This window comes from Pezoporus flaviventris, unplaced genomic scaffold (assembly GCF_033815535.1).
Source record: "Pezoporus flaviventris isolate CSIRO_AGI_PZ_B2104156 unplaced genomic scaffold, CSIRO_AGI_Pfla_v1 ptg000002l, whole genome shotgun sequence".
Lineage (NCBI taxonomy): Eukaryota > Metazoa > Chordata > Aves > Psittaciformes > Psittacidae > Pezoporus > Pezoporus flaviventris.
In genome coordinates this window covers 49,254,348-49,281,934 of record NW_026892550.1, presented here as the reverse complement: position 1 = coordinate 49,281,934, position 27,587 = coordinate 49,254,348, and the positions used below count along the sequence as shown (strand labels likewise).

Below are 27,587 nucleotides of genomic sequence, written 5' to 3'. Positions count from 1 at the left end.
GGCGTTGCGGTGCTCTCTAGGCCGCAGTGCAGCGGTAGTCACGGCCACCCGCCCGGTACTTTTCCATCCTAGACGGCTCCCGCAGGCTGTGGCCGGAGGGCAGTGGGGCCCCGCGGACGTGCGGATGGGCGACAGCGCTCCCGACAGGGATGAGCGTGCCGCTGGCTGCAGCGTAGGTCCTCCGCAGGGCTGCTGCCAGGGTCCCGGGGCTGGCGGTAGGGCGGGCGGGGCGACCCCGGGCCCGCGAGGTGGCGCATGCGCGGCGGTTTCCCGGAAGCAGGCGCGGGCCGGGCTGGGTGCCGGGGCCGAGCGCCGCGCTGGGGCTGCGGGTACCGCCGGCGCGGAGTTGCGCGGCGGGATGAGCCTTGCGGAGTGAGGGGAGTCCCTGCCCGCACTCCTGCCCTCTCCGCTCCTCTCTTTTCTCGGCTCCGCCCGGCTCCGCTCTGGCTTCAGGCCCCTTCTCTCTGCGCTGCGGCGGGCGGAGGCGGCGGAAGGAAAAGCCCATGGAGGGGAACCGGGACGAGGCCGAGAAGTGCATCGGGATCGCGCGGGAGGCGCTGGAGGCCGGCAACCGTGACCGTGCTCTCCGCTTCCTCGGCAAGGCCCAGAAGCTGTACCCGACTGAGACTGCCCGAGGTGAAGCTCGGCCCTGTTTCCGCGGCCGCCCCTCCTCCCCTCTCCCGCTGCCCTGTTACATCGGGAGGAGGGGGAGCTGCAGGGACGGCGGGAGGAAGGGGGATGGAGGAGGTCCCTTCACCCTAGGGAGCCGTTAGCCTGCGCGGCAGCCACCTAAGGCTGAGGCGCTGAGGCGAGGGAGCTCCTCACGCGCGTCCTCTGCGGGGCCGGCGCTGCCCCCAGAGCAGCCCGGGCTGGGGGGTTCAGGCGCGGGAAAAAAGGCTAAAGTGATGCTTAACGTGCCCAGGAGGAGCGCTCAGGGCATGTGGATTTCCACCGCTGATGCACGGCTCTGGCGTCAGGCGGGGGGGGGACGGACGACACTGGGGCTAGCTCTCTCCTCGCCAAAAGGGCTCGTTCTGGCCTGCCCAAGCCCTCGCATGCATTCCCCTCTCCCTTTGGCCATCAGTATTAGCATAGCCACGTAGACTCTGCTTAAACAGCTCAGGCCCCGGTCTGAGACAGGCTAGGCTGGCTTCTCTTCTGTCACTGTGAATTACCCCTAGCTAGCGGCTTGCAGTAAGAACTGCAGCTCCAGACTGGGCATGTCTTCATCCTCTCGTTTACTTTCGTTTCTCTTTCTTGTTGTGCAGTAGCTACATAGGAATTGTGCACGCATTCAACTTTCCTAGAGAAAACAGGATAGGTGGCTCTCCCTATGACTTCATTGGCTCTTCAGGTGCTTCTGTGCTGAAACTTGACACATAATTATCTGCCTAGCAAAAGGGTTTTAGAAATTATTTTTTAAAAGGAACAATAGTAGGATTTGAGTGTATACAAAGCTGTTACTTGTCTTGGAGTTTTTCTGTCACATAGTGTCAGAAGTCAGCTCGAAAGTCCTTTGAATGCAGCAGCGACTTGTTGCATTCCTCTGGTTCTCATTGTCTACGCCATGGAAGGAACAGGAAAGACTCATTGCTCTGTAATGACTTAAAGGCCTCAGCATTTACCATTTTTGGAACATGTCTTTGGGGTGAAATTCTGGTTGGAAGTGTTCTTTGCTGTATTTTATTCCGTAGTAAAGCCTTTAAGTCAGGTGAGCAGATCCAGTGGACTTTTTCTGACCTCCGTTATCTCCCAACTACTTCTTCTATGCAGACAATAAACAAAGGTCTCATCAGTGCTTTTGGTTTTTATAGCATAGATTTTTGGGGTGTCTTTATTTTTTCTCTCCTGCAAGACAGGATGGATGTTGCTGGTAAATAACCTGAAAGGTAACCATTCCTTTAGATCAAGACCATAGTAGTGTTTATGTTCTTGCCACATTACATACCTCTCTGAAAGAAAACCAAGCAGAAGTTTGCTAGATTCCCCTAAATTTCTGCTGCTTGAGAAGATGATATGCATGAAAATAGTTTCAGCTTTTTGGAAGCAGGAGACGGGAAGGCTGAGGCTTTCAATCCAGCTTCTTCCACCAAAGACAGCGAATAGCTTGTTACCATTTTATACCTCCAAGATAAGAGTTACAATAGCTTTCAGGAAAAAGAAGAAAATCTCCAACTGTTTTATGTTTTGAGTGTTTGGGTTTGTTGGTTGTTGGTTTTTTTTTCTCCCTTTAAGTGGGGCTGCTTCTACATAACCACTATTGTAAAGTATTCAGGGCAAGAAATAGATGGCTAATTAGGCTATTGTCTGTAGGACGCTTGTTTTATTCACTGTGGAAATTAGCAAAGTGTGTCACAAATGAGGTGTACGTCTGATGAGAAGAAGATGGCCTTATGGTTAAGGTAGTGGACTATAATCTGGGGAACTGTGTACTGAAACTAGATGCTTCACAGTATTTCTCTGATGTTAAGTCACTTCACTCAGTTTCCATTAGAGATGGCTAATTGTTTGTGCTTCATTTTTCAGATACTCAGCTTGAAACAAGGGCCTGGTTTGTGGAACTGACGGGCAGTTAAAGCTCCATCTGAAGCTAATGAGAATTGCAGATGCCCTAATACCACTGAAAAAAAAATAATCAGACCCTAGGCCTGATTTGAACTAGGTACTTAGAAATTAGGGGTGCTTCAGTTTTCTAGCTATGGAGGTTGATAGTTATTTTCAACTGATCCCATTTCCTCCCAGAACAACACCAACTCATTGATTCCCCACCCCCAGGTTCTCAAGGCACTTAAATAGCCCTGTTAAAAGTGCAGTAAGCTGCAAGGACACAGAATGTCCTCTTTTCAGCACTAGAAGGTGTGCAATAAGTTAGAACTGGCATTTTACACTGACTAAGAGCAAATGAAATTACTGTTTTGTTATATCAGTGTTGGGTTTTAGATAAATTAAGCAGTGGGGAAAGGAAACAATATTTCATGATTCAGATAATTAAAAATGTGTCACAGCATATACCAGAGAGAAGGAAACAAGGTTTTGGTTCTAACACAGATTCTTAATTTACAGTCATAATGTTTTGGGTTTGTATGGTGATAGGACAGTATGGTGCAGCCCCAGTTGTCACTGCACCTGCTTACTTTCTCTCTGGGGTATGTATTAGAAGGTAGTTAATACCACTTTCTCACTGAAGTCACAGATTTTTCATAGGTTGTAGCTTTTAATATCACTTTGAGAACAATTGCCCACCCTTTCACAACTGATGTTCCATCAGTGATAAAAGCAGAGAGAATGGTAGCACTGAATCTTTTACTGATGCTTTTTCCTCCTGATGTTATGGCAGGTTATAAAAGGACAGAGAATAGGTTTTAACTGTTGTCTCTAAAACAATACCGTGTGTGGTTTGGTTTTGGTGACATTTGCATTTAAAGTGCGTTCAGCACTAGTTCAGTTATCAGTGTAGTTTAGTTTGCTAAACAGAGCTTCTGTCTGAAATACGCTGACTGCAGCAGTGCTATTTTAAGGCTTTAATAGTGTAATGTAAGGTCAATGCTTATTTAATGATACTTAGCTAATGACTTCATAGTAGCAGTGGTCATGTTGATGTCACTTTGCTAGAAAATGGTTTTACAATTCAAAACGTTGCTTGATTATGGGTTTTGCTAATGATCCATCTTGCAGCTGAGTGGAAACTAGTTGCTTGACTGGAAAAAAAAAAGTAAGAATTGATTTAAAGATAATAAAGGAGAAGATCTTAAGCTTAGGTGCCATTCTGTTTGGAGTTGAAGGCAGAAAATTATATTAAGGACAACTTTATTTTTCAGTGCTGCTAAAAATTTTCTTGGACTATTTCTGATGCTGCCTTTAAAGCCCAAACTCTTTAGGAGTATGTGAGCTTAGTTTTTCAGAATGTTGCATTAGTACGAATTCTGAATTAAACAGTTCTTCCATTAGTCAAAGTGGGGGTCATGTTCAATGCATAATGGAATCAAATGCAGTGCAAGGATCTTTCATTCAGCAGCAGGTAACAGTACACACAAGAGAGCCTTCAGACACACTGGAGATAAGATTCATTGTCTTACCTGCTAACAAAATAAGTCTTTGGTTCCTTGTATGTCCTAGTTTTAAATACCTAAATGCACAGTGAAAGTTTTCTTTAACGCACTGTTAGGACTGCAGTTCCAGCAGTGGTTTTACCACCAGCAGTTCACAGAAGAGTCAAAAAAATGTTTCTGAATATCTGAACTGTATCTTTTGTTTGAAGAAAACAATGGCCCCAGACCCTTTGTACAGTTTTCTTTTTCAGTGTAGAACAATAGCATGTTTGTATGTGCTGTGTCCTGCTATTTTAAGAAGTTAATACTTAAGGTTTTGGATTTGTTTTATTATTTTTTGCAAGCATGCTGCATTGTCCTCTCAGCAATGCAGCTCCATTATGAGGATGAGAGGTCCGAGGTGATTAGGAAGCAGTGATGTTGAAAGTATAGTGCAGCTAAACCAGTTAATGAAAAGACCAGCTAAACATGCTGTGAAGAGACGCTGGGTGTTAAAAATGCAAACCATTGTCTATACCTGCGTTTCTACCGTTATCTCTTACTGATTTGGCATGAGCATTACTGTAGGGATGGGGAATTTCTAAAGCAAAGCCAATATAAAGGCAGATTTGAAATAACACTTACTTGACAGTTTTGCTAGAGGGTAAGTCAGAGTCACATGTTCAATAAGATCCCACGTGATACTGTTATTGGATAGGAAAAAAAAAAGGATATTCAGACAGAAAACGCTTCATTCTCAGGGCGCTGTCTGTGCAAATCTCTCTTCTTGATTACTTCTTAGTGTGCAGACATAGTCACCTTGTTGGAGTTCTTCATTTACTGCAGAACCTTAAATGCTGTAACAGATGATATTAGAATAAACTATTGCAGATATTTGGATAACTGCTTCAGTTACAATGCATAATGCCACTACAGCTTTCCTGTTTTCAAGAACCTCGCTTCATTTGCAGTGAAAACATCCCCTCAGTATACAACTCGGCATCTAAATGTTAGTTGTTTCTTTATTTCTGCAGTAAAAAGCCTGATCCGATCGACTGGTGAGTCTTGCAGAGGCATGCGTAAGCGCAGGGACAGTACTCAAGTCAACTGACTCCTTGTTTAATCCGGGTGTAGCTATTCAGTCACAGTACGTCAGGCTGCTGCGGCCACTGGGTAATAAGTGAATTAATAAGTAAAACAAATAATGGAAGGGTTTTAAAGAGACAATCTCAGGGAAGTGGTGGTTTTCCTTTTAAACAAAGCTCTGCTTTCTTCTCTTTCCTGTGCTTCCGAGAGATACAAGCTATGATGTGTAGGATCCCAGTTTTCTGCTGCTTCAAGAGAGACCTTGCTAATCAAAGGAGACATTTTAAGATTAGTTTTAGGAGAAAATCCTTCAGGGTTCATCTCACTAGTTTCTAAAAGGAAATATTTTTATAACACTAAAACTATAACATGCTCTCACAGTGAGTGGGACATTTTTGGGGGAATTTTTATTATGGCATTTTTTTCTGCAGGTAGTAACTCCCAGTTTATGAAACAAACTTGGACTATGTAGTTTGCCATCTTGCTCTGAAGGGATCTCTTTTCAGGAAAGATAAACTATTTAATAGTCTTTGATCTACATTATGCTTTGTGTGCAGTCCCTTAGGTTAGAATAGTACTGTTTCTGATTTATTGGTAAAACAGATACTTCCAAGATACACACTTATATCCGGAAAGAAAAAGAAGACTTAGTGTATGATGATTTATTAAATTGCTAAACTTGAGACTTGTTGGAACATGGGAGGAAAGAGGATTTCAAAGAGGATCTAGCAAAAGCATGCTAATTTTCAAGATTCAGGTCTTGGAGTTGAGTGTAGCTGGCTGGTGCTGACGTACCTGTAACAGTAGCTTGAATTTCAGTTGATATTGTGTGGAAGGGATATAGAGCATCAGTTTGTGGCCACTAATGGCTTATGTTACAAATGCGTATGTATGTAGCAACTGAAACGTGCTGGAGATGGGCTTGGTATCTGTGTGGAATAATTTGCAGGTTCTTTAGAGTGTTAGGTCAGTTCCTATTTATTGAGGAATAATATTCCTCAGTTGCTTATTCAGGTATTCTGGTATTTTCACCCTAAAGCTTAGGTTCAGTGCCTCTAAAACCCATCTAGAAATGAAGGATACTTTACAGTATTAAATTACCTTGGCAGAGGTGGAGGGGAGTCCAGTCACTAATTTTGAAACATTTTTTCCATAGTTTTGCCACAAAAAGATGTTGCTAGACTGGCTTCAGAAAGGTTTATGGTACAAAGTGATGATCAGTAAGAAAACAGGTTGTAGCAGCTAGTCTTCTATAATTGTGGTGCTCCCATTTAAGATACTTGAGAGCCCTAACTTAATCTCTAATGCCTATAATGATACTATGATATACTGTTGTTTTACAGTTTTGTTGGAAGCTATTACAAAGAATGGAAGTACTGCTGGGGGAGGCGCTTACTGCCAAAAACCAGCCAGTAGCAATGATCAAAGTAAGCCCAGTAACACGAAGGAGAACAATGCATCTGCAGCAGGAGAAAGTGGAAAAAGCTATACTGCAGACCAAATGGAAGGAGTATACAGGTATGGCCTTGCTTAAATCGCTGTTTTTTCATTCTGTGTATTATGTACTTATGCTTTCAGCTCTAGCATCTAAAGAAGCAATAAAAAAAAATCAAGGTTAGATGCAAGGGGTTACTTGTACTGAACTGTGCCTAAAAGGAAGAGGAGAGTTGTGCTGCAGTTAAACACAATGTGAGACATTGTCACTTTCTGTGAGAAAGATGATATTTTTCCTTTTAAACCACCAAGGTTACTTTATATAAAGGTAATACTCAAAATACTTAGTAAGTCGATCTAATGGTAAATGGAAGAAGTGATGAAAATTGCAGGACAGTGTTTCTGTTCTTAAATGTTTTTATGCTCAATATACATGCTCACTCTTAATGTTTATTTTCTGTACAAGCTGGTCTTAAATGAGTGTTAAAACTGTTTCATTCTGGAAGTGCAGGCACCTAAGAAGCACTGAAGCCCATAGTCTGAGTTACATTATAATATCTGCATGGACTTCATGTAGCATGATAGTATTAAGATTGGGTAACATCAGGAAAGGAGGATATGCAAAAAGAAAGAAAGATAAATAGAAATGTCCTTCTGAGGCAAGTAACTCTTAAGTCATGTTATCATTACACACTTATTGGCTGTAGGAGTGAGAAGAATATGGGTTGGTATGTGCTCTGATTTCTGCTAAAGAAATATGTATACAGCCACTCTAAAATTGCGCACATCAAAACCCATTTGTATTTTCATGTAAGCCTAGCCTAGATATTTTCAAGAGAGCCCGAAGAAGGGAGGTCAAAAGGTCCTTATCTCCTAATTTGTGTAGATTGGATGAACTGTTGTGCAAAATGGAAATTTATGTGTGGTTTGCATGTGAAATGTATGTTGCAGTTGATACTATCTTGGGATCTTTTTCCTGAAGTTCAATAATGTGTTCAGCTGTGCTAACAGTGAGGAAGAAAAGTAGCTTTGGTTTGTTGATACAGCAGCTCTGCTCTGCATTCAGGCAGGTAGAAAGCAGTATCTCTGGCATGGCTATACACTTGGTGTTATTACTTACTAGAGCTTTTCATTTACCATCATCTCTGCTTGATTAATGTTATTACCCTTTGTGACACATGTAAAGTAAAACCTGAATAAGCATGTGTTTTTTTTGCCACTTTCAAAGATTACCTGTTAAAATGAGTGCAAAGTGTGTGTATGTATGTGTGCATACATGCATGTGAGACAAAATACCCAGAAAGAAGTCATCTGTGAAATGAGGCTTAGATCAAACTAAGACATGTAGCACAGTCTCAGAAAGGTGCTACAAGGAAGACTATATTCCTGGAATTCACTCACATGTGACATGCCCATCTGAGCTGCAGTCTGCTTTGACATCAGACTTTCTTCAAGTTCTTTTTTTTGTTTCTTTGTTGTAACAGAAAGCATGTTGCCTGCTTTGTCTTGAGCAAAATGATGTTGTCGAGCCGTTTTTCCCTAGTATGCTTTCATGGTGCTGGGTATTGCTTCCTTGAAGGAATTCACTAGATACCAGATAAAATTAATCCAGTTTGCTGAGATCAGAACCATAGTTAAGGGCATTTGCAGAAGTTGCACATTAAGGATAATCTTGATGCAACATTGGTTCTTAATACCTATTTCAACAAGCTGCTTTGTGAATATTAAATTTGGGGGTTTAAAATCTTCCCAGATATTTCAGTTGAGCAATTGTAATAGCTTACATAACAACTCATGTTTATTTGTATTTTATATCCAACTTAAAAATCAGCTGTTAAACCAGAATTTTGACCTTAGCTTGAATGATGCTACTATCCTTGAATGATGCTATATACCTAATAGCAGTTTATAAACCTTTGGAGAGAAACTGAATTTTGGGTTAGATATGCAGTGATCAGCAGAGCAAGTCTCCAGTTCTTGTGACATCAACACACCACTTAGAAAATTTATGGTTAAGAATTAACAAACGTGTGTGCCTTGCCAAGGAGAACAGGATTACATTCAAACAGTGGGCTAAAACTTAAGGGAAAAATATAGTACATGTAGTGATGATAGCTGAGGGAAAGCTTATGTTTAAACCACAGTGAGAATTAGCTTCCTAATTGGAAACATATCAGGCTGTATATGTTATTGTTTTAGTCAGGCCCCAGACTTTTGCAATTAAATGAAACATGCCTCTCTGGGGAGGCTGTTCTTCAGAGGGCAGAGCTTGTCACCACCATATGCTTCTGCCATATCACTGTGGAATGGTTTTCAGATGTTTTGTTGTGGCTTAACCCCTGCCAGCAACTAAGTAGCACGCAGCCACTTGCTCATACCCCTGCCCCCCAGGTGGGATAGGGAGGGAGAATCAAGGGGGGAAAAAAGGTACACCCCACAGGTCGAGATAAGAGCAATTTAATAATTGAAATAAAATGTAATAATAATACTATTATAATAATTGTAATGAAGAGGGAAGACAACAGAAAGAGAAGAATGAAAACTCAAGAACAACTGGTGCACAACACAGTCGCTCACCACCAGCTGACTGATGCCAGGCCTGTCCCTCCTGGCCAAATCCTCCCTGTTTTATGTACTGGGCATGAATGTGCTGTGGTATGGAATACCCTTTTGGTTAGTTAAGGTCAGGCTGTATTCCCTCCCAGCTTCCTGTACGCCTCCTCACTGGTAGAGCATGAGAGACTGAAATGGCCTTGATCATGGTAAGCGCTACTTGGCAACAACTAAAACCTTGGTGTGTTACCAGCATTGTTCTCAGGCTAAATCCAAAAAACCACAGCACTGCACCAGCTACTAGGAAGAAAAATAATTCTACCCCAGCTGAAACCAGGGCACCTTTGAATTAGGTAAAGAACTGTGTGTGAAGAGTTGGTTTTAAATAGTATTTCATGCTTGATTTTTATTTTTCTTTCCCTGTAAGGAAAGAAATTTCTAGATAGCAAAGTAGCATATCTTCATTTTTTAATAAATTCTGTATTTTGCCATGTGTTTGACTTTGTCAAACAGTTGTTTTGTATGCTTATGATTCAAAAGGTGGTCATTATCCTCAAGTATCCTTCCCTCTATGAGTTCTGGTTCTGTGTTAATAATGGAACTTAATAATATAGACCGAGAGAAGGCATTCCTGATTTAACTATACATGCCATTTCCAGTGATTTTTCTGTATACGCTTTAGTGAGCAATTGGACAAAGGGACAGACTCTTAGCTCTCTCTCACTTGGGTCACTGATTATTGTTCCTGGAATTGTCCAGCTATCTTGAATTTGCTTGTAACAATAGGTTTAAGCATAGTGAAGACATGCTTAGAGCCGTAACTGATGTAACTGCATTAATTTTCATCAGGGTTACTCTAGTAATGTGAGTAGGTATGAGAACAGCCAAGCACCTCTGTGCTGGTTTTATTTTTTGCGCATACACAGGGGATGCTGATCACTAGCAAGCTACTGTAACGCTTCTGTGGAGCATTACATGAGCTTGCAAACAAGTTGCTCGACTGGGAAAAGCATAAGATGCAATATCTTTCCACTGATTGCATAAGTGCTGGGTGATGCTGTGTTCTTTGTGGAAACGGTGTTCACTATTTCAGTGTGATAATTTGAAGCATGAGATACCCCAGACCACTTTGTTACTTCTGAATTGAAATGCTTTGAAAATACCATCTGTAGTACGTGCATTTTTTTTTTTTCTTAAAGATGTTTATCTTGTCACTGAGGTCTGGATCAAGTTGCGTTAACACTTTAGGTGACCTGCATATCAGAGATACTGACAGGAGACTAGCAGAAATATGTTAGGACCCACAGTAGACTTATGTCTTTTTTAGAATTAGTGCCCCAGGAGTCACGAGGCAATTGAAAGCTGTCTGAGCAATATAAACTTGAGTGCATCGTGTGCACAGCAAAAAAGGGAGAATTTGCATTGTATTCTGAGCTCTTTACTGTAAAGCAATTCCTTCACTATTGGATGTAGGTTATTGGCATCTTTTGCTGAGATAAGGAAATGAAACATCTATGTAAGAAAGAAAACTAACTTGTTCTTCTAGTTCACTTAAAACAAATGAAGTGCTGATCAGAATTACAGTTATCAGCGCTCTTCATTACTTTCAGACAAATTCTCTTCACGTCTGCCTACTTACACCACATGTGCAGACCCTTTTTGTGGACTAGCATGACAGTAAAAAAAGGATCATTTGCCTGCTGTGTACTAATCTTTCCCATTTCTTTTTATGCTGTGAAGTGTGTATTATCTGTTGTCTCCCACATTATTAAAAATAAATTCAGACACATGTACAAGTCATACACTTTATACAGGCTTCCTTTAAATTATATTAACATTCATACGGTGTCTCATGTCTCCTTTTTAGTAAATAATCTGTATCATATGTTCCATATTACCTTTTTGACATCTAAAAGATAACTGTTATTAGTAGAATGATGACTGGGACATTCTTAATTCAGCTGCAAGATGCCATTTGCATCAGGCTGTCTGGCATTACTGGAAACTTGACCCATGTAGAAACTGGTCTGCATTTTACTGTGGTTTTCTGCTCGTCTGGGATCAGAAGTCAGTGTAGCTTCCTCTTGCGCAGTCCTTTGTTACTAACTTTCACATTGCTGCTCATTGTGCCACTCAGGTCAGATTACCATTGGGAGAAATAATTGTGGCTCCCATTGCAAGCTTTTGGAGATAGTGGTTGAAGTATTTGTCTTTTTGTCCATCCTTGTGCTTATAGACAAAAGCTTTGGAAGGCCCTTCAAAATACCTAGTCATACTAAAACTTAGTGATCATGGGTCACTGCAGGTATTTGATATAGAAATGCAAGCATCTCTGGTAGGTTTTGTTAATCTGATAGAAGCTGTCGATGCTGACCTAATCTGAATTGTAGATTTGAAAAGTGAAACAAGAAGCACAGCAGTAGGATCACATCATATTGTTGTAGTCACAGGAGAACCAGTGGTGATAGCCACAGAGTTTCTGCAGGTGAGAGCAGGCATTTCAGTTCCTGGAGGACTTCCTCTGCCTTCAGCCATCAGAGCATGAAGAGGAATCCAGCTTCAGGCAGAACTGGCTGTTGCTATGGTCTGAAACTGGCTGACCAGTTCTACTGCAGGTGGCTTGTCAGCTACAACTTGAGATAGTGGAGCTTTGCAAGTCACAGCAAGACTCCCCTGTCAGCAGATTGTGGGTGATTGTTAGCCATCACTTGCCTTCATGGTGTTTGAGAAGTCTATTCTGTAAAAGCCAGGTATTATTTCAGGAACATCCAGCAACATGCCCTCCTAAATCAGCCAACAAATCTGTTAACCAGGACAGTGCCAAGGTGCTGGTAGGGGACTAAACTTCAGCAAGGACAGAAATTAACCAAACAAAAGAAATAATTTCATAGTAATTCAGATGCAGAAGTGATCCAACCAGGAATGAAAAATACAAGAAAAGCAATTCACAAAAAAAAACAAAACCTCAAACAAATTAACAGTGAAAACACCAAATAAGCCAGAAATAACAAAAAAAAAAACCCCAAACAGTTCAGTACAAAAGGAGCAGTCAATAAGCAAGTGATAAATTGCAAGTTTAAAAAGAAACATTAGTATGGAGAAATGTGCATGTGCAAGAAAATTAGCACTAGGGACTATAGTGCCTTAAGTACAGCAAAACCAAGCAAGCAAGCAACAATTTGAAATGCAGCTTTCAGAAAGTTAGTTAGTTATTCATGCTGAGAGTGCTGCAGGACAGGGGATTTGGATGCAGTTAAAGCCATAAATAACATCAATGGTCAGACTTTTCCAAAGCCTCCACTGGTTTTCGTCTTTTCCAGCCTCTGCTGGCTAATGTTGTGTAGCCTGCAACAGCACACATATGTGAAGGGGATGGTTACTTCTGTCCATCTGTCCTGTGACAGATCTCCACAGGACTGTTCAGTGCTCCGGGTGAGGAATTCTGGCAGTGTGATGATTGTCAGATATCTGGAGTTTACTGGAGATAAGGGTTGGGAAATATGTCCAAAAAGGCCTGCCTCTGCTGAGGGACAAGGGTCAGGTTGGCCGTAGCTTGCAAAGGCTCCCAGCAGCGGGAGAGAAATTTATCATCAGGACAATGGCAGTTAGGGGGAAGAGGACTTAAGTCTTGGAGAGTCCCTGTGTGAAGCCCATGATCTTCATCTCTTTAAGGTGGAGGAGGTATGTGGCATGTCAGGCACTGATGGGGTGGGCTGTGTGCTCCAGCAGTGTTTGAGAAGCTTGATGACTGCACAGCACACGTAAAACCTGGATTGCCCTGGTAATCCCATGCAGTTGTCCTGCTGTAAACAGACTGACCAAGTTGAATTTGTGGTGTGAGTTTTGCCTCTCAGGAGAGCATCACAAACACTGATAACTTTAATTGGAAAGCACCTTCTAAATGTTTTTGGTTGTCTCATCATCTTTAGTGCAGAGCTACTGCCGTACAAGTTTTGGTGCATAACTCACATGGACTTGTCTGAAAAAAGCGAGCCATTACCTTGTAATGATTGCCCTGAATTGTGCTCAGTAGGGGACCTCCTGGCAGAAGTCACTGACTCCCTCCCTGTAGAAAACTTTGCATTAACTAGTTACTAGCTACTTACAGTCCAGATGCCTTTTGCCTTGAAATGGCAAAGCAATGGTTATAAAACTCTTGTCTAATAGCAGAGTGTAGCAAGGGCTTCATAGCACAGGGTCACTTTTGAGAATTCCAACCTTAGGTAGGGGGTTTGGCCCCTATATATTTATACAATCATTTAATGTATTCCAGTTTTAAAGCTTGATCTGCCTAATCCAAAGTCCTGCTAAACTGTGCAAAATTACCACACATATATGCGTATTCCACATGACTTGTCATGAAGTCACATGCTTCTCAGGCTATCCAGCAAAGTACTAGCAGCTTATGTTTGCAGCTGAGGATTGTTAGAGCCAGCACTCACTTGGTTGAGATCTGAAGATGACAACAGGCTAAACACTGAACAGGGGTTAAGTATCTCAGTGTTGGTCCTGTGCAGTAGAAGGGAGGGCAGCGTAAATGATCTGGAGGATCGATTACAGATCTGCTGTAGGCAGTGTTGCTGTGAGTGTGCGCATCCTGACAGGAACACACAAGGGAGAATAAATAGTCAGGGGTGGCTGTCACAAATTCACAAAGGTTTGTTTGAGCCTGGCCATTTAGCCTAGGGTAGCAGGTCAGGATATGAGGGTGATTTGATGTAAGATGTGCTTGAAATATTAAATTGTAGCTGCATATGAAATCGGGAACTTTACAATGGCGATGCTTGTGTGTTTGTAGATTGTCTTGTTTAACAAAGCAATCACCAGCAAAGACTTGCTAAGAGACAACTGAGATGTGTTACACCTTGGCTGAACCCTTTTTCTCAGTGAAAAATAGCTCATTTGTGAAGCAGGTTCAGGATAGTTGTTGCATGGAGGGTGATAGCATTTATCCCTTTGAAGGGCAAGTGCCATCTGACCCACAAGGCAGGTTTCTCCCTGTGCTTTCTCATCAAGGAGTAGCTCTGGTTTGATACACTGGCTCTAGGCAGACTGTGGTGTCGGAAGCTGGTCACACACTGACCTGAACATATTCTGACCATTCCTGCTTTTCCAATAAGAGTTTCCCACTGTGGGATTTTCACTGGTTGTGAATGGGAGAAAGATGAAGTGAGTTTTGGGGGGTTGGAAAACAGGTTGGTATTTCTTGGATGTTTCTGGTTTTTTTTGGTTTTTTTTTTCCACTTTTCTCCTCTCTGCATCCTAGAGTTGTGAAATAAATGCATATAGGTTCTGCAAAGAAGTATGCTTTCATGTTTGGATTTGGGGGGGTGAGGTTTGTTACTTCCATGAAAAAATGGCCATACACTATTGGGGGAAAAAGTTGTTGAGAATACATGGTGCTTAAAACACTTGAACAAATGTTCACTGCAGTTTTACTGCTAATAAAGTAACTTTGCCAAACATTGACTCATCACCTAATTTTATATCAACCAAAGTTCTGAAGAGTCTGGTCCACAAAAGATAATTCAGATACCGAATTATTGAAGAGAAGAACTTAGATGGGATGCTGAGATAACAATTTCTTGAAATAAAAGCTCAATTTGATAGTATTACACTTTAAATAAAAATGTGTTTTCTTGCTACAGTTCATAAGTGATCTAGGTCTTGAGGCTAAGGATGAAGGGATCTTTACAGTACATTTCTTGTGAATGAATGAACAAATGAACAAACAAGTTTCTAGTACTCATAGTATAATTTAATGTATTTTCTTTCAACTCTTTATTGATGATGTGTTCTTTTTAGTTAGCTTTATCAGCTTCCTGAACTTACTAAATGTTAGTTCAATATAATGAACTGTATTTATGTGACTGGATATTTGTGTTGGCAGCTGCCTGCATGCATTCAATGCAGTGCTCTTGTGAGCATTACACCAAGACTTCCACAAAAGTTTGTGTTATTTGAACACAGGAAAAGAGATCCCTCACATGGAACTTGATTTGATCAATCTGTGAACTATGAAGGACACACACGACGGTGTAGTTGTACTTCTGATGCTAGCATTCCCTTAATTACAGGGTACCCTTTCTTCTTTCATGAAAATGCCAGAGGTTTACTTTCCCCTTTTTCTGCTTGGCTGCCCTGTGTCTAGTCTTTGCAACACTAAACCCATATTTACGTAGAAATCCATCTATTTAAGAGAATGTGGGCACAGTTACAGCCATATGAAGAGTCTCACACAAAGCTTTTAAAGTATTTATGGATGTAATTTATATTTCTTGCTTGGACGAGCCTTCTCTTTTGGTATGCACCAAATGTCAATGTGCCTCATTTCTGCAATGCAAGTTTGTGATTTAGCCTTATTTTCTGTATCCTTATCCGAGTAACTTAGGTTTTAAGTTGTATTTATTGATTTGGTAGTTCTTCCTGCCCACACAGAATTAATGTTCTCTCTGCTGTCTGTAACTGCTCTTTCTCTCTTCTGGGTATTGTAAAGCCTACCGAATCATTACATCATTTCCAGGTTTTGCTTTTCCTGTCTGAGTGAGACGGCCTACAGGAAGAATATTTCCGTGTTTAAATAAAGCTGCATTGAACATATGAGATGAGATGAATTTGCAATTGCTGAAGCTGTTATTGTTTCTATGAACTTACATAAATACTTGCAGAAAGCTTAAGATCCAGGTGTATTCCCAGCAGCAGAGGTATTCTCATATGCCTTATTTCCCTGAAAAGTGAATGCTTGAACGGTGTTACAACTTGACTTTTATTTGGAGAAAGGGAGGTATTGTTTGTTTTGGTTTAAATCTTGCATACCAGAGAGCATTTGCTGTTGACAGTCATAACAGGCCTTCCTACCCACTAGCTCTGTGAATAAATTTGGAATCTTCATTTTACGCATTATTAACATCAATATTCAAATAAATTGGGGATGAGGAAATGCTACAGTAATTGCAAACTGGAACAATTTCTTACAACTCTAGTCGTTCTACAGTAGAAGTAGTAAAATAAATGTACATAGTAAGTAATTTTGAGTATGATCGTTTGTTGTGCTCAGTGGTGAGTTTATTATGAAAAATGCCGTTCTTTGTTTCTGGAGTGGATTTTTAAATAAATTTTATATTGAAAGTGAGACATGTAATGTATTGCATCAGTGTAATGGATTACCTCATTTGCAGCCGTGTCCTAACACAGTACTTTTACATCTTTTTGTTTACAATGTTTTACTTCATTTCCTTTTGCAGTATAAAGAAATGTAAAAACTATTATGAAGTCCTTGGGGTGTCAAAGGATGCGGGTGAAGAAGACCTAAAGAAGGCTTATAGAAAACTTGCTTTGAAATTCCACCCAGACAAAAACGATGCACCTGGAGCAACAGAGGCTTTTAAAAGTAAAAACCCTTTTTCACTTCAGATTTCTTTTGTGATTAAGCTGTGTCAGATGAACAGAAATTCATCTGCATTGGTCACTTGTCTTTACAAAATTGTCAGTATGGTGTTCTGTACCTAATATTAAACTGACATTTTTATCCAAGAACCTACTTGATCTTTATTGTCCTAACATATGCCTAGAAGTATAAATTATGTGGGCTTTTGCAGTAGGGTTCGGTTTCAGAAGTTTATCTCTAATTATCAGGTACAAGGAGTGAATACTTGATCTGTGAAACCGCTTGCACTTTTTTACTGTTGTTGACTTAATGTAGTCAATTGAATCTTACTGTCTTAAATCTTTACTTGAGCCTGAAAAAAGCAAAGCAATATCTGACAGCAAAATGCAGTTTTTACTGATTCATGTGCCACACTGTTACCTTTTCCTTAGAACTCCTTGTTTGTATGTAGTTTTACTACTTTTTCCACACAGAAACACTTGGGTTCAAACATGGCCTTATTAACAGTTGCCTTTGACTATTTCAGGTAGAATTTAGTCTGACTTGACCTGTTGTTAGCCCTGCACAAGGGAAATTGCTGAGGAAAAGCTTTTTAAGGAAAAGTACACCTTCATCTCAGACAGAGATGAAGAAAAATGTGAATGTGTGAGAAATGATCATGCATAAACAAACAATATGATTGTGGTACATCTATTTTATTTTTTTCCTGTGCGAGGTTTACATGCAGACATTTGAAAAAATGGATCGGATTTAAATTTGGGAAGGGAAAAAAAGAAAAAAAAAATGTCCTGTTGAGTAAGACTTCTGACACAGAAGTAATTTAAGAGGTAATTATAATAATATACTAACAATTCCAGATGACAATTGGCTAGACTATAGCAGGAAGGTTGATGGTTAATGATTATTTTAATGCAGCTACATGATGGCTTTATCTAAAATAAAAAGTGTCATTCTTATAAAATTGACTCCAGCCCTATGAGTAAAATAATTCTTCTTTGTTAATAGCATTTTAAATAACCTTTGAAATGCTAGAAATCAGTTTCTTATTATTTAATCTTTTGTTTAACATTAGCGCTTTCTACAAGTTTCATGTCTTCAGTTTAATTTCATTTTCTGGTTCTTAACTAGATGAGTGAACAGACCATTTTGTAGGGGAATCTTGTTGACTAAAAATAACTTAATAAAAGGTAGCATTTTTCTTGCTTCGAAATGATTGTAGCCTTTTTTGTATGGCTGAGTAAATTTATTGTTTAGGTTTGCCTTTAAAAGTGTCTGATGAGTTTCTAACGTCCAGCTGAGAAAAGGAGTTTCACAATAATAGCTATTATTTTATAATAATGCATTATTTATTGAAAGGCCACATTAGAGAACGGAGTTTGATGTTAGGCAAGGTACTCAGATCTTGAGCTACATAGTACAGCTCTTCTCTTGTATAGAACGGTCTCCCTAAGATTGTATTTCAGATTAAGAAATTTGTGCAAATGTAGTCACTTTTAATCTCCTGGATTCACTTTTAATCTCTTGGAATCTCTTTTACCAACTTCATCCAAAAGCTTTATTTTGAAACTTTTGAGCAGTTAGGGGGTTTTGGGGTTTGGGGTGGGTTTTTTGTTTGTTTTTTTTTTAAAGTCTTTTATTTAAAGAAAATTATCTTTGAATCAAATCTGTTGTGAATTATGCTGACCATACTGTGACAGTATGCTGTCTTCTCTTTAGCTGCAGTCACCTGATTTATGTCTCCCTAAATTCTTAACTCTTGAGAAAATATAGATTTTTACTACCAATGTTATCCTTGTGCTGAATAGAGGATACAAGAGGAACCTTGCAGCAATATTTGGTGTCAGTAGTGTGTATCATGCTCTCAGTGTACATTACCAAGCTTAATTTCTTTGGGTTTTCTCCTCCATTTAAAGGAATTACTAATGATTATTTCTAAGGGCATCTTAAAAGGCACATAGTTAAGATTCATTAAATTCCTTTCTTTTTCCCAATTGGATAAGGTTGAAAACAGTAATTATGCAAAGTCATAGTCCTTATTTGCACGTGTTGAGGTTGTAGTGCTGCACCTCTCTCGAAATGTTGATGACTGATGGCTTCTCAACACTGAAAACCAATCCCTGTGCCTTGCATTGGCTGGCTGCAAAAGAAGCCTTTTGTTGGAGCAGCCTGGAAGAGAGAGGAGACAGGAAAGCAGAAAGGTTTAATGAAGATAAGACTGAGTGAAGATTGTTCCTTGAGTGCCAGCAGAGATTTTCCTTCAGTCTGCAAGAACTGTATGTCTGTGCACAGCAACTAGGGTTAAAGTTTGGAAAGTCAGCAGAGCTTGTGATTTTTCACACTGATTCTGTCCGTGCTCACCTAACTCAGTTTTTCCTTTTCTACTGTCGAAGTTGCCCATTTCTGATAATGTAGCATAAATGGGGGCAAGCATCCAGGCCAGATGCTGCAAACATTGAGGTCATACTGACAACCTTAGGAGCACACATGTTCTTGCTGTGCATGCGTGTTACATCATGCAAAATGTTGTGTTATTAATGTAATCCGTAAAATATCTTAAGAAGAACACGGAAAAAGACATTAATACTCTTGTAGATAATAAACCTACTGAGTCCATGATGTTTTTAAGCTAGGCTGCTAGAGCAAACTGAACTTTGCAATTACCCAGCTTTAAAGCTCTCATTGTAATGCGGGATGCTTTTTTAGTAATTGCAGTGAGCGAGAACATTTCCACAAGTGTAGGTGTTTCCCTAGAAAAAGAAACAAAGCTCTCCTGCCTTCTGCCTAGTTCAACAGGATAAAAGGCTTTGAATGGCGTTGGTGGGAAACTCTGTGGAAGCTAGGCTAAGAAAAGTAGAGATGTTTCTGGACCGTGTTCTACTATAGTTGAATTGTAACATACAGTAAAAGACCTCATTCTCTGCCTATTCCTGACTTTGAAATTGCAATTTTCATGCTGGAATAGCTCATATCTTTCATTTATGGGAGTTGTCTTTTATTCCTTGTTTCAGAAATTGGAAACGCGTATGCTGTGCTGAGTAATCCAGAAAAGCGAAAGCAGTATGACCTTACAGGCAGTGAAGAGCAAACATGCAGTCACCCTAGCAACGGCAGATTCAACTTCCATAGAGGTTGTGAGGCAGATATTACCCCAGAGGATCTATTCAACATGTTTTTTGGAGGGGCCTTTCCAACAGGTATTTGTATACATCAGCATAATCATTGTGATACAGTGGTACTCCCCAGAGTGGCATTAGAGTTTGTGGTACTGTAAAACAGTAAAATTACTCCAGCCTGCCTACAACCTCAATTCTTTAATCTGCATCACATTTTGGTTTTCCTGCAAGTGTTGCTAAATCCCCAAAATGCAAGTTTCAGTTCTTTGGGGTTACTATGGTGATTCTGCAGTACATGAAATAAGAAAATCAGTTGTCTTAGAGCTTAAAATATTTATTTTAAACCACTTTGAAGTTGTAAGATATCTTAAAGCTATTTTATGTGCCATTGTGCAGCAATGCTAAGTGGTTTATGTTGATGCTTGTGTATTGACCTCTAGTTTTTGGGTTTTTTACATGGTTTAAATATGGATATTTCTTTCCTTAGGTAGTGTACATTCATTTTCTAATGGTCGTGCTGGCTACAGTCATCCTAATCAGCACCGTCAGAGTGGACATGAGAGGGAGGAAGAGAGGGGTGATGTATGTTTAAGCACCATTGACTTTAAACTATGGATTGGAAAATTTGCTGGTACTCACTTTCAGCAATGTGATTGCACAGGAGCTCTGTATTGCAGAGGAGAATTTGTGCTTGCCAGTTACCTATTTTAAAACTTTGGCAGGTTGTACTACTTAATGTAAATAGACATACAAATTTGAGAAGATAACAGTCTGGTTTTGTAAATCTGTTGTTGTATGTCAGTATCTTTCTAGTGACTGGTATTAGCCTAAGTATGCCACTAGTTCTGGTCACTAATCCTTGACTACATTTAAACATTTATTTGGGCTGAGGTACGAATTGAACTTAAGGCTTGATATTCATCTATACGAATTATATATAGTCCTATATAATTACATACAACTGTATAGGTGAGACCAAATCGTTGTATAGAATGTAACTGAATCACACTCTTCAGTTGGTAACTGTGGCTACCAGCTAACCCATGAATTCTTGCAGCTTGAGCACTGTGAATATTGTGTATGCATCACAAAGTTAAGATAACGATACAGTGTTTGCAGTTGTAGCTTGCCTAGCAGTTCTTAATGTTTAAAGCAGAAAGTCATGCTTAGCATTAAATCTTGTCAAATCTGTTTACTTGATGCTGTTTTATGAAATCCCTGAATCTCTTTTGTTCCTTAGGGAGGTTTCTCTATGTTCATTCAGCTGATGCCTATTATTGTACTGATCCTTGTCTCCTTGTTGAGCCAGTTGATGGTATCTAACCCTCCTTATGCCTTATACCCAAGATCGTAAGTAATGCTCAATTACATTAGCTTAAAACAGAGGGAGGCTATTGTAATCAGCCTCTCCCACTTAGAAGTGTTTTAGAGAGCCTTCTGTTGAACAAGAAACAAGAGTCTTACTAATGTGGCTTTTTCAAGATCAAGGGTTTAAGCAGCAGAACCTTAATGTTCAGGTAAATGTAGTAATTTTTATTCTCTGGCAAATTATGCAGCCGTTCATTTCTTTACTTGTCTTGAAATCACAAATTCAGTAACATGCTCTTCTTCATGCTCTTCTTCTATAATAGCAATATTTTTTAAAAAGTGTTATTTGTGGTGTAAAAGCCTATAAAATAAGTATCTAGTCTCTCTCTCCCCAATCCCTCCTTTTTTGCAGAAGTACAGGGCAGACCATAAAAATGCAGACGGAAAACTTGCGTGTCATTTATTATGTCAACAAGGACTTTAAAAATGAATACAAAGGAGAGTCATTACAGAAAGTGGAAAAGAGTGTGGAAGAGGATTATGTGTCCAATATTCGTAATAACTGTTGGAAGGAGAGGCAACAAAGTAAGTTTAGCAATATGTGTATTTTCATGAAATCACGCATTACTGTAAGAAATTACTGCCTCAGGCAGGAATGAAGTGCTTGTATTATTAAAATGTTTTAATGAGAAATCAAGCTGTTTCTCACTTCCGTAAGGGTCCCCAGTGTCATTTAATTTTTGTGCTTTACTCAGTGACCTAACAACCATCTGCAAATCATCAGCAATTTTAACCTGCCACTCTATTATCTGTGACCAGTTCTCAAAAGATTAAAGACTACAGTGAATTGATAATGAGAAAGAAATTGCTGTAAGGACAGGACACACCTACATAAATGTTTCTGGAGGAGGAACCACAGTACATACAAACTGTGCTTTTCACAGTGACACACGGTGCATCCTGTTAAACTTCATAAGCTGCAAATCAGTGGTTAATGTTTTGCCAGTGCTGAATAGTTTTTCCCCCTGGACTTGGTACCTTGGCTGTATCAGACCTTAAAATGGTTGGGTTTTTTTTTAGTTTGCCATCTAGTTTTTTAATCTAATTTAATATTATACAAGGAGGTATTTTCTTTCAGAAGCCTAGAATTCAGTGTTAAAGCATAAGAATTCTGAATAGCCTTGATTTCGACATCAATTTTAACCTGTTATTCTATTATCTGTGCTCATTTTGTGAGCTTTTCATGCTCTATGAGAACAGTGCTGCTAAAATTACGTCAATGTTAAAACCAGATGGTTTCAACTTTTCAGGCAGTAAGCCTCAGTAATAACTTACTGGATAAACTCATTCATGAATTGTCAGTAAACTGACCAGAATCAAACAGAATGCTCTGAGTGAAATCATGTGTTCCTGCACAACTTTACTTTCTGCAGTCCAGTCATGCCACGCCTTTTAGCTGAGATGGCCCCTCAGTTTCTCCCAGTTGTAAAAAAACAACCTGGCATCACAGCTAGTCACATGAACAAGACTACATGCATTCTTTTGCATAACAGGCCCAATGCTTCCTGGAGATTTTACACTCCTTGCTCATGAGTACATACTGCTTATGCACAAGTAAATCTCTACAGTTTTACAAATTGTGCCCAGGAAAGACCTGCTGGGCAGAAAATTGTGCTGATGGGTCACATGTATGCAAGAGAAACACCAGTGCTTTGGGGTAAACACTTTGGATTATTTCCCAGACTACTAGGTTTGGTGAGAATAATTTTTTCCAGGTTTTTCAAACACAGGAAATCATCAGAGCTTTTAAGTATAATTCATAAGCAAATACCAGAAACTTGCATTTTTCCAACTAGCTTGTCCTTTGATCATCTTGAAATGTTTGAATATGTTCACTTTTCATACCTAGTTTTTCATCTCCAGGTGGTTGCTAGATGAATGATTGGTAGTCTTATAATAAAATAGTTAACAAAAATGAGACGTGGTTGTTAACTAACAAACAAAAAAAAGATATAATCCAGCACAAAAAATAAAAAGAGGACATATGATTTGTACATTTTTACAGCAGAGTGTGGATCTGGAAGGATAGTTTGCTTTCACTGACTTAGTTATTACACCTAGATTTACTGGCATGTTACATTTGTGTCTCCTGTAATGTATTTACTGTCTGAATACCTTTGAAAAGGTTTAGTTGATGCACAGTTTCCACCTGGGGAGGGAAAGAAGAGAAAGAATACCTTTCCCATCTTTCAGCCTTTATTCTTGACATGCTTAGATTTTTAAGCATTAACAGCCCCAGACAATGCAGAGAGGCCCACGCTTCTGTATAATATACATATTTACAGAGAGAAATGTGATGACTACAGAAGCATCTGACCGTAGTATAAAGAAGAAAGATTACCCGAAGGTGGTGACTGCCATGTTGTTTGCTACTTGCAATTTATCTTATTACCCAAATTGATTTTGGGTAAGAGGCTCCTAATAGATTTTCTCTATTTATAGGAACAGCTGATTTTGTGGGTTTATGACTTTAAAATAGCTGTTGTGTGTTGTATCTCCTTGACAGTTAAAATTTTTCCACTGTTGATTGACATTTAAGAAAGCTTTGCTAATCCATTATGAGTTGAAGGGGTAAAAAAGATTTTATACAATTAAAATGCTTAACAATGTCAAGCTTTTGAACACCAGTATAATACAGAGAGTTCTTTTATTAATACCTCTGAACACTGGCAGTCTGAAGCAGCATCAGCTGAAGTAATGGACTTAACATTGAGAATGGATTTTTGGGCACAGACAAGACACCAGAGCTGACAATAATATGCAAGATCACTGAGTGTGACCTTTATTTGTATTGTTTTATGAGGTCTGAAGAAGTAGTAGGGGATTTTTTTTTGTTGTTGTTTTTTTAATCACATACTGCTGTATGAAATGCACAGGTGCTAGAAAGCTGTTGCCACTTTCTCTGCTCAAAAAGTTGAAACGCTTGTGAAGGGCCAGCAAAGGGAAGCTGTAGCAGTGCTGTTGGGGTGGTGTAGTCAAAATAGAAGGAGAAAAGGGCGAGGATTAAATGTGAGGTGTTTTACACAGCTTTGAGAAGGAAATGCATTCTGTGCAAAGTATTCAGGTTTTAACCTGAAAAAAAACTTTTCTCTTTTTTTCCTCAAAGAAACAGACTTACTTTATGCAGCAAAAGTGTATCGAGATGACCGTCTCCGAAGGAAAGCAGACTCCATGTCCATGGACAACTGCAAAGAACTAGAACGGCTGACCAGCCTCTATCGAGGAGGATGAACTACACTTATCTGCATCCATCTTTATGTATGCCATTCTGTCTCTTGTAAATTAAGAAGAGATTAGTTTCACCATGAATACTGGAAAAGAGGGGTGGATGTAAAACTCTACTGTGTAGCTGTTTCCAGAAACCTTATGCTGAAATATCATTTAATGGCTTCTTTACCTACTGTGAAATATAGGTAACTTTAATTGTCTAGATTTTACTTCCAAGCTTCTGTGAATTCTTTCAGCAGAGAGAATAGCTCAGAAAGGATGCTATACTTGTAGAGACTTAGTCATAGTGGTTCTCCTCTAACATATTTGCCATGTAAATATCTGTGGAAAGAACACTTTGTGTATATACGAGTTAAATGACTTTCTATTTAAAAATCTCAGAAATTTAGTTCCATACAACATTTTGTCTCACTGATGGAATAAATAGTATGATTACATTACTCCTATTCAGATGTCAAGTGTGGAGTTGAAGCAAGAATTTTTAATATTTTATCTCTATGTAAAATCTTCTAGGTTTACCAGCTTAGAGGAACTTGGTATTTTTAAATATAATGGCATATATTCCTAAATATCTGTTGAGGTACATTGATCTGGTGTAGAGTAGCAGTTAGCTGTTGTAGTTTTTTAGCGTTTCTAAGCAATGCTGAGAAACCTAAGAACTACGCTGATCTCTTTTTCCAAGTAAATATTTGCAAACGCTGTACAGGCCATTATAAGCATTGCTTTTAGTACTTGCAGCAGTTTACAGCAGCTCTACCATTTGGTATTCCAGTAGTAGTAAATCCATGCGTATGGTTAACATGCATCCAGAGCTTCCTGAATTTTCACTGGAAAGGCAGAGGAAAACATGCAATAGTAAAATCTTAAAGCTAAAAAAAAATTAGAAAAAGGCAACCTTTTTTTTTTTTTTTCCTGTCAGGCTTCCATTTTCTTACTCCTTTTTTATTTCAAGCTAGGTCCCAACACTGATTCCTCAATGGGTACCACAGGTAGAACAGGGAAACATTGCTAAGGACAAACTATGTGCCTTTCAACACTTCCGCCAACTATTTAAATGCTTTGCTAGCTTGCAGTAGGCTCCTATGGTCAGAGCCATATCGCTTGTCCCAGGGCAGAAGAGGTAGAGTATGCATTTTTCTGGACCAGAATGTTGCTGGACAGACTTCCTAGATGTGAGCAAACATACCATCTGGTCTGTACGTGGAAACTATATGTAGCCACACCTGCTGATGCAAAGAGGTGTTTTGAAGCAGCTAAGTACAATGTACTTGAAGTTTATCAAAAGCACGTTGAAACTGTTTTTAGGTTCAGTAGCTGATGTGTTTACATTTTAACAGGGCTGTGCAGGCGAATCTTTCTTGTATTTGAGAATGCCAGGTGGCTCCTAATAAGGGCAGTATTTTTTGTCTGAGAAAACTGCTATGTTTGAGCAATGCTATCAGTTAATGTGGAGCCAAGTTCTTCTGAACTGAATGTTTAAATACTTGACTGCCTTCATTGGAATTCCTCCTGATCCAGAGCAGGACTTGACTTTAGAGATACACTAAATGCTATTGCTCTGAGTGACCCAGAAATCATTTTGCATTATATACCTTTTCTAAGCTGTCCCACTGGAAATGTTGGTGTAAAATGAGAGGGACTAGCTGCAGGCTTCTAAGTAAGCAGCTAAACCAGCATTCAGGGTAGACATGAAAGCCTGAGGTACAAAGCAGAACTAACAGCTGCTGAAACAAATGGGAAAATAAAAGGGTTGCTGTACTGGATGTCCTTACTAAGATCGTAGGAAAACCATGCAGAAGTAATGGAAAGGCATCCATGTGTTTGAAGTCTGCAATAGAAATTTATGGAGAAAACATGATTCCCCAGATTTTGTAACTGTCCAGAATGTACTGTAATTATACTAATGAAAACAAACTATCAAAGTACGTACTGGTACTCCTGTGTCTTCTTAATAGAAGAAAATTGTTCCAAAGGCTTTAATAAGTAGTTGCGCCTTCCCATTCACAGATGAGTGTGAGCTTACAGAGTGATCTTTTAGTTCAGATGCCACACACACATCAAATATCAGAACAGTGAAGTCAGAGTGAAAAGATGCTGTTAGCATCGTATAGAATCGGCTGGGTTATGTCTGCCCTGCTCCTGCAGCAGCTGAGAAGCAGGTAAATGGACGAATATTGGGCTGTGTTAGGGTGGCTAGATTGCTATCAGTAGGTACCTCAGCAAAGCAGAATCATGCAGTGGCTGTGGCAGCACAGGTGTCCCAGTAGTTTAAAAGCAAGACCTGGGTGGCTACATCTCACTGGATTATCGACTGCAATTGCCATTTTCAGGGAAGTTACTTAGTATTTAAAAGATTGAACGGTGGCACGCTTTGAAATATGCAGTGACATGTAGAAGGATGCTGTTATTTCCCATAGCATAACATTTAACCTGCTCTAAATGTGGCCTGCAAATGTTCCTTCAATATTCCACGTAGGTGTTTCTGTCCTCATGATTGCTACTGTTTTCTCAAGTCTGAAGGATTTTTTTCTTTAGAAAAGGAAAAAGGAGGAATCTGCTGGAAATTTCAGAATGGATTTTCTTACGAACAAGATGCCAACAGAAGAGAGTGGAGTACTTGGGTATTTGCATTTGACCTTTCTTCAGAAGATGTTCTCATTAAACTAAGGTATCATAAAGAAAGGGAAAAAACAAACTGGTTTTGAATGGCTTGACTAAAAATCCCTGAACTTTTCTAGCTACCAAGAATTAACTCCTTACTCTACTTACACATTACCTGTATATTTAATCTAGAATTAAAAATAGCACATGCATGGGTTTTTGATTTCTCTTCTACAAGGGCAAGCAGGAAGGTCCTGCAGAAAGTGAAAACTTTTGACATGACTCTGACATACCCTAATGAGAAAGGGAGATTATAGCGATCAGTCTGTGTTCTATTTATGGAGCATCCTGAGTCACAAGTGTGTTCAGTGTTCACATCTGATGAACATTTCCCTACAAGTTCTCTAACTGTTCAGGTAAAACAAGATTAAATTTAATTTTACTTTTTTTTTTTTTTAACCTTTTTTTAGTCTTGATTCTTTTACAAGTTTGCAAGAAAAGTAGAACACTATAGCACTAAAATGTAATAGATGCATTTAAATAGGCAGCAGAGACAACTTTAAATTATGTACATTTTTTATGTAATTTTGTAATGAATGCTGTAAAAGGATTAAAATGAGAGGGCAAGAATGTTTTCTAAGGTTGTTTGTCCTATAAATTCCATTCATCCGCTAAACAGTTGTTAGTCTTTTTTCCTGTAATCGGTCAGAGAGCAGACAGAAAATGTAATAGTGAAAACAAATATTTTGGTTTAAAAAAAAAACAGTTACTACACAAATTCCTGAAGCT

The 27,587-nt window shown here is 39.4% G+C and overlaps 2 protein-coding genes across 3 annotated transcripts in view; both read left to right on the top strand.

Moving 5' to 3' along the window:
• The window catches only part of TRMT10A (tRNA methyltransferase 10A), a 296,095-nt gene that overhangs the window by 142,809 nt on the left and 125,699 nt on the right, over positions 1-27,587 (top strand). The window lies entirely within an intron of this gene.
• Positions 283-27,429, top strand: DNAJB14 (DnaJ heat shock protein family (Hsp40) member B14). 2 transcript variants are annotated; one of them, XM_061477586.1, is made up of 10 exons: positions 283-636; positions 1,860-1,889; positions 2,854-2,856; positions 6,458-6,632; positions 16,346-16,491; positions 19,497-19,682; positions 20,089-20,183; positions 20,842-20,951; positions 21,322-21,494; positions 24,076-27,429. In XM_061477586.1, the coding sequence occupies exons 1-10, from the start codon at positions 504-506 to the stop codon at positions 24,198-24,200; spliced, it is 1,176 nt and encodes a 391-aa protein (XP_061333570.1). In that variant the 5' UTR covers positions 283-503; the 3' UTR covers positions 24,201-27,429. The 2 variants fall into 2 exon arrangements, with proteins under 2 accessions (XP_061333570.1, XP_061333561.1); XM_061477577.1 differs by lacking the exons at positions 1,860-1,889; positions 2,854-2,856 and having other exon boundaries at positions 285-636.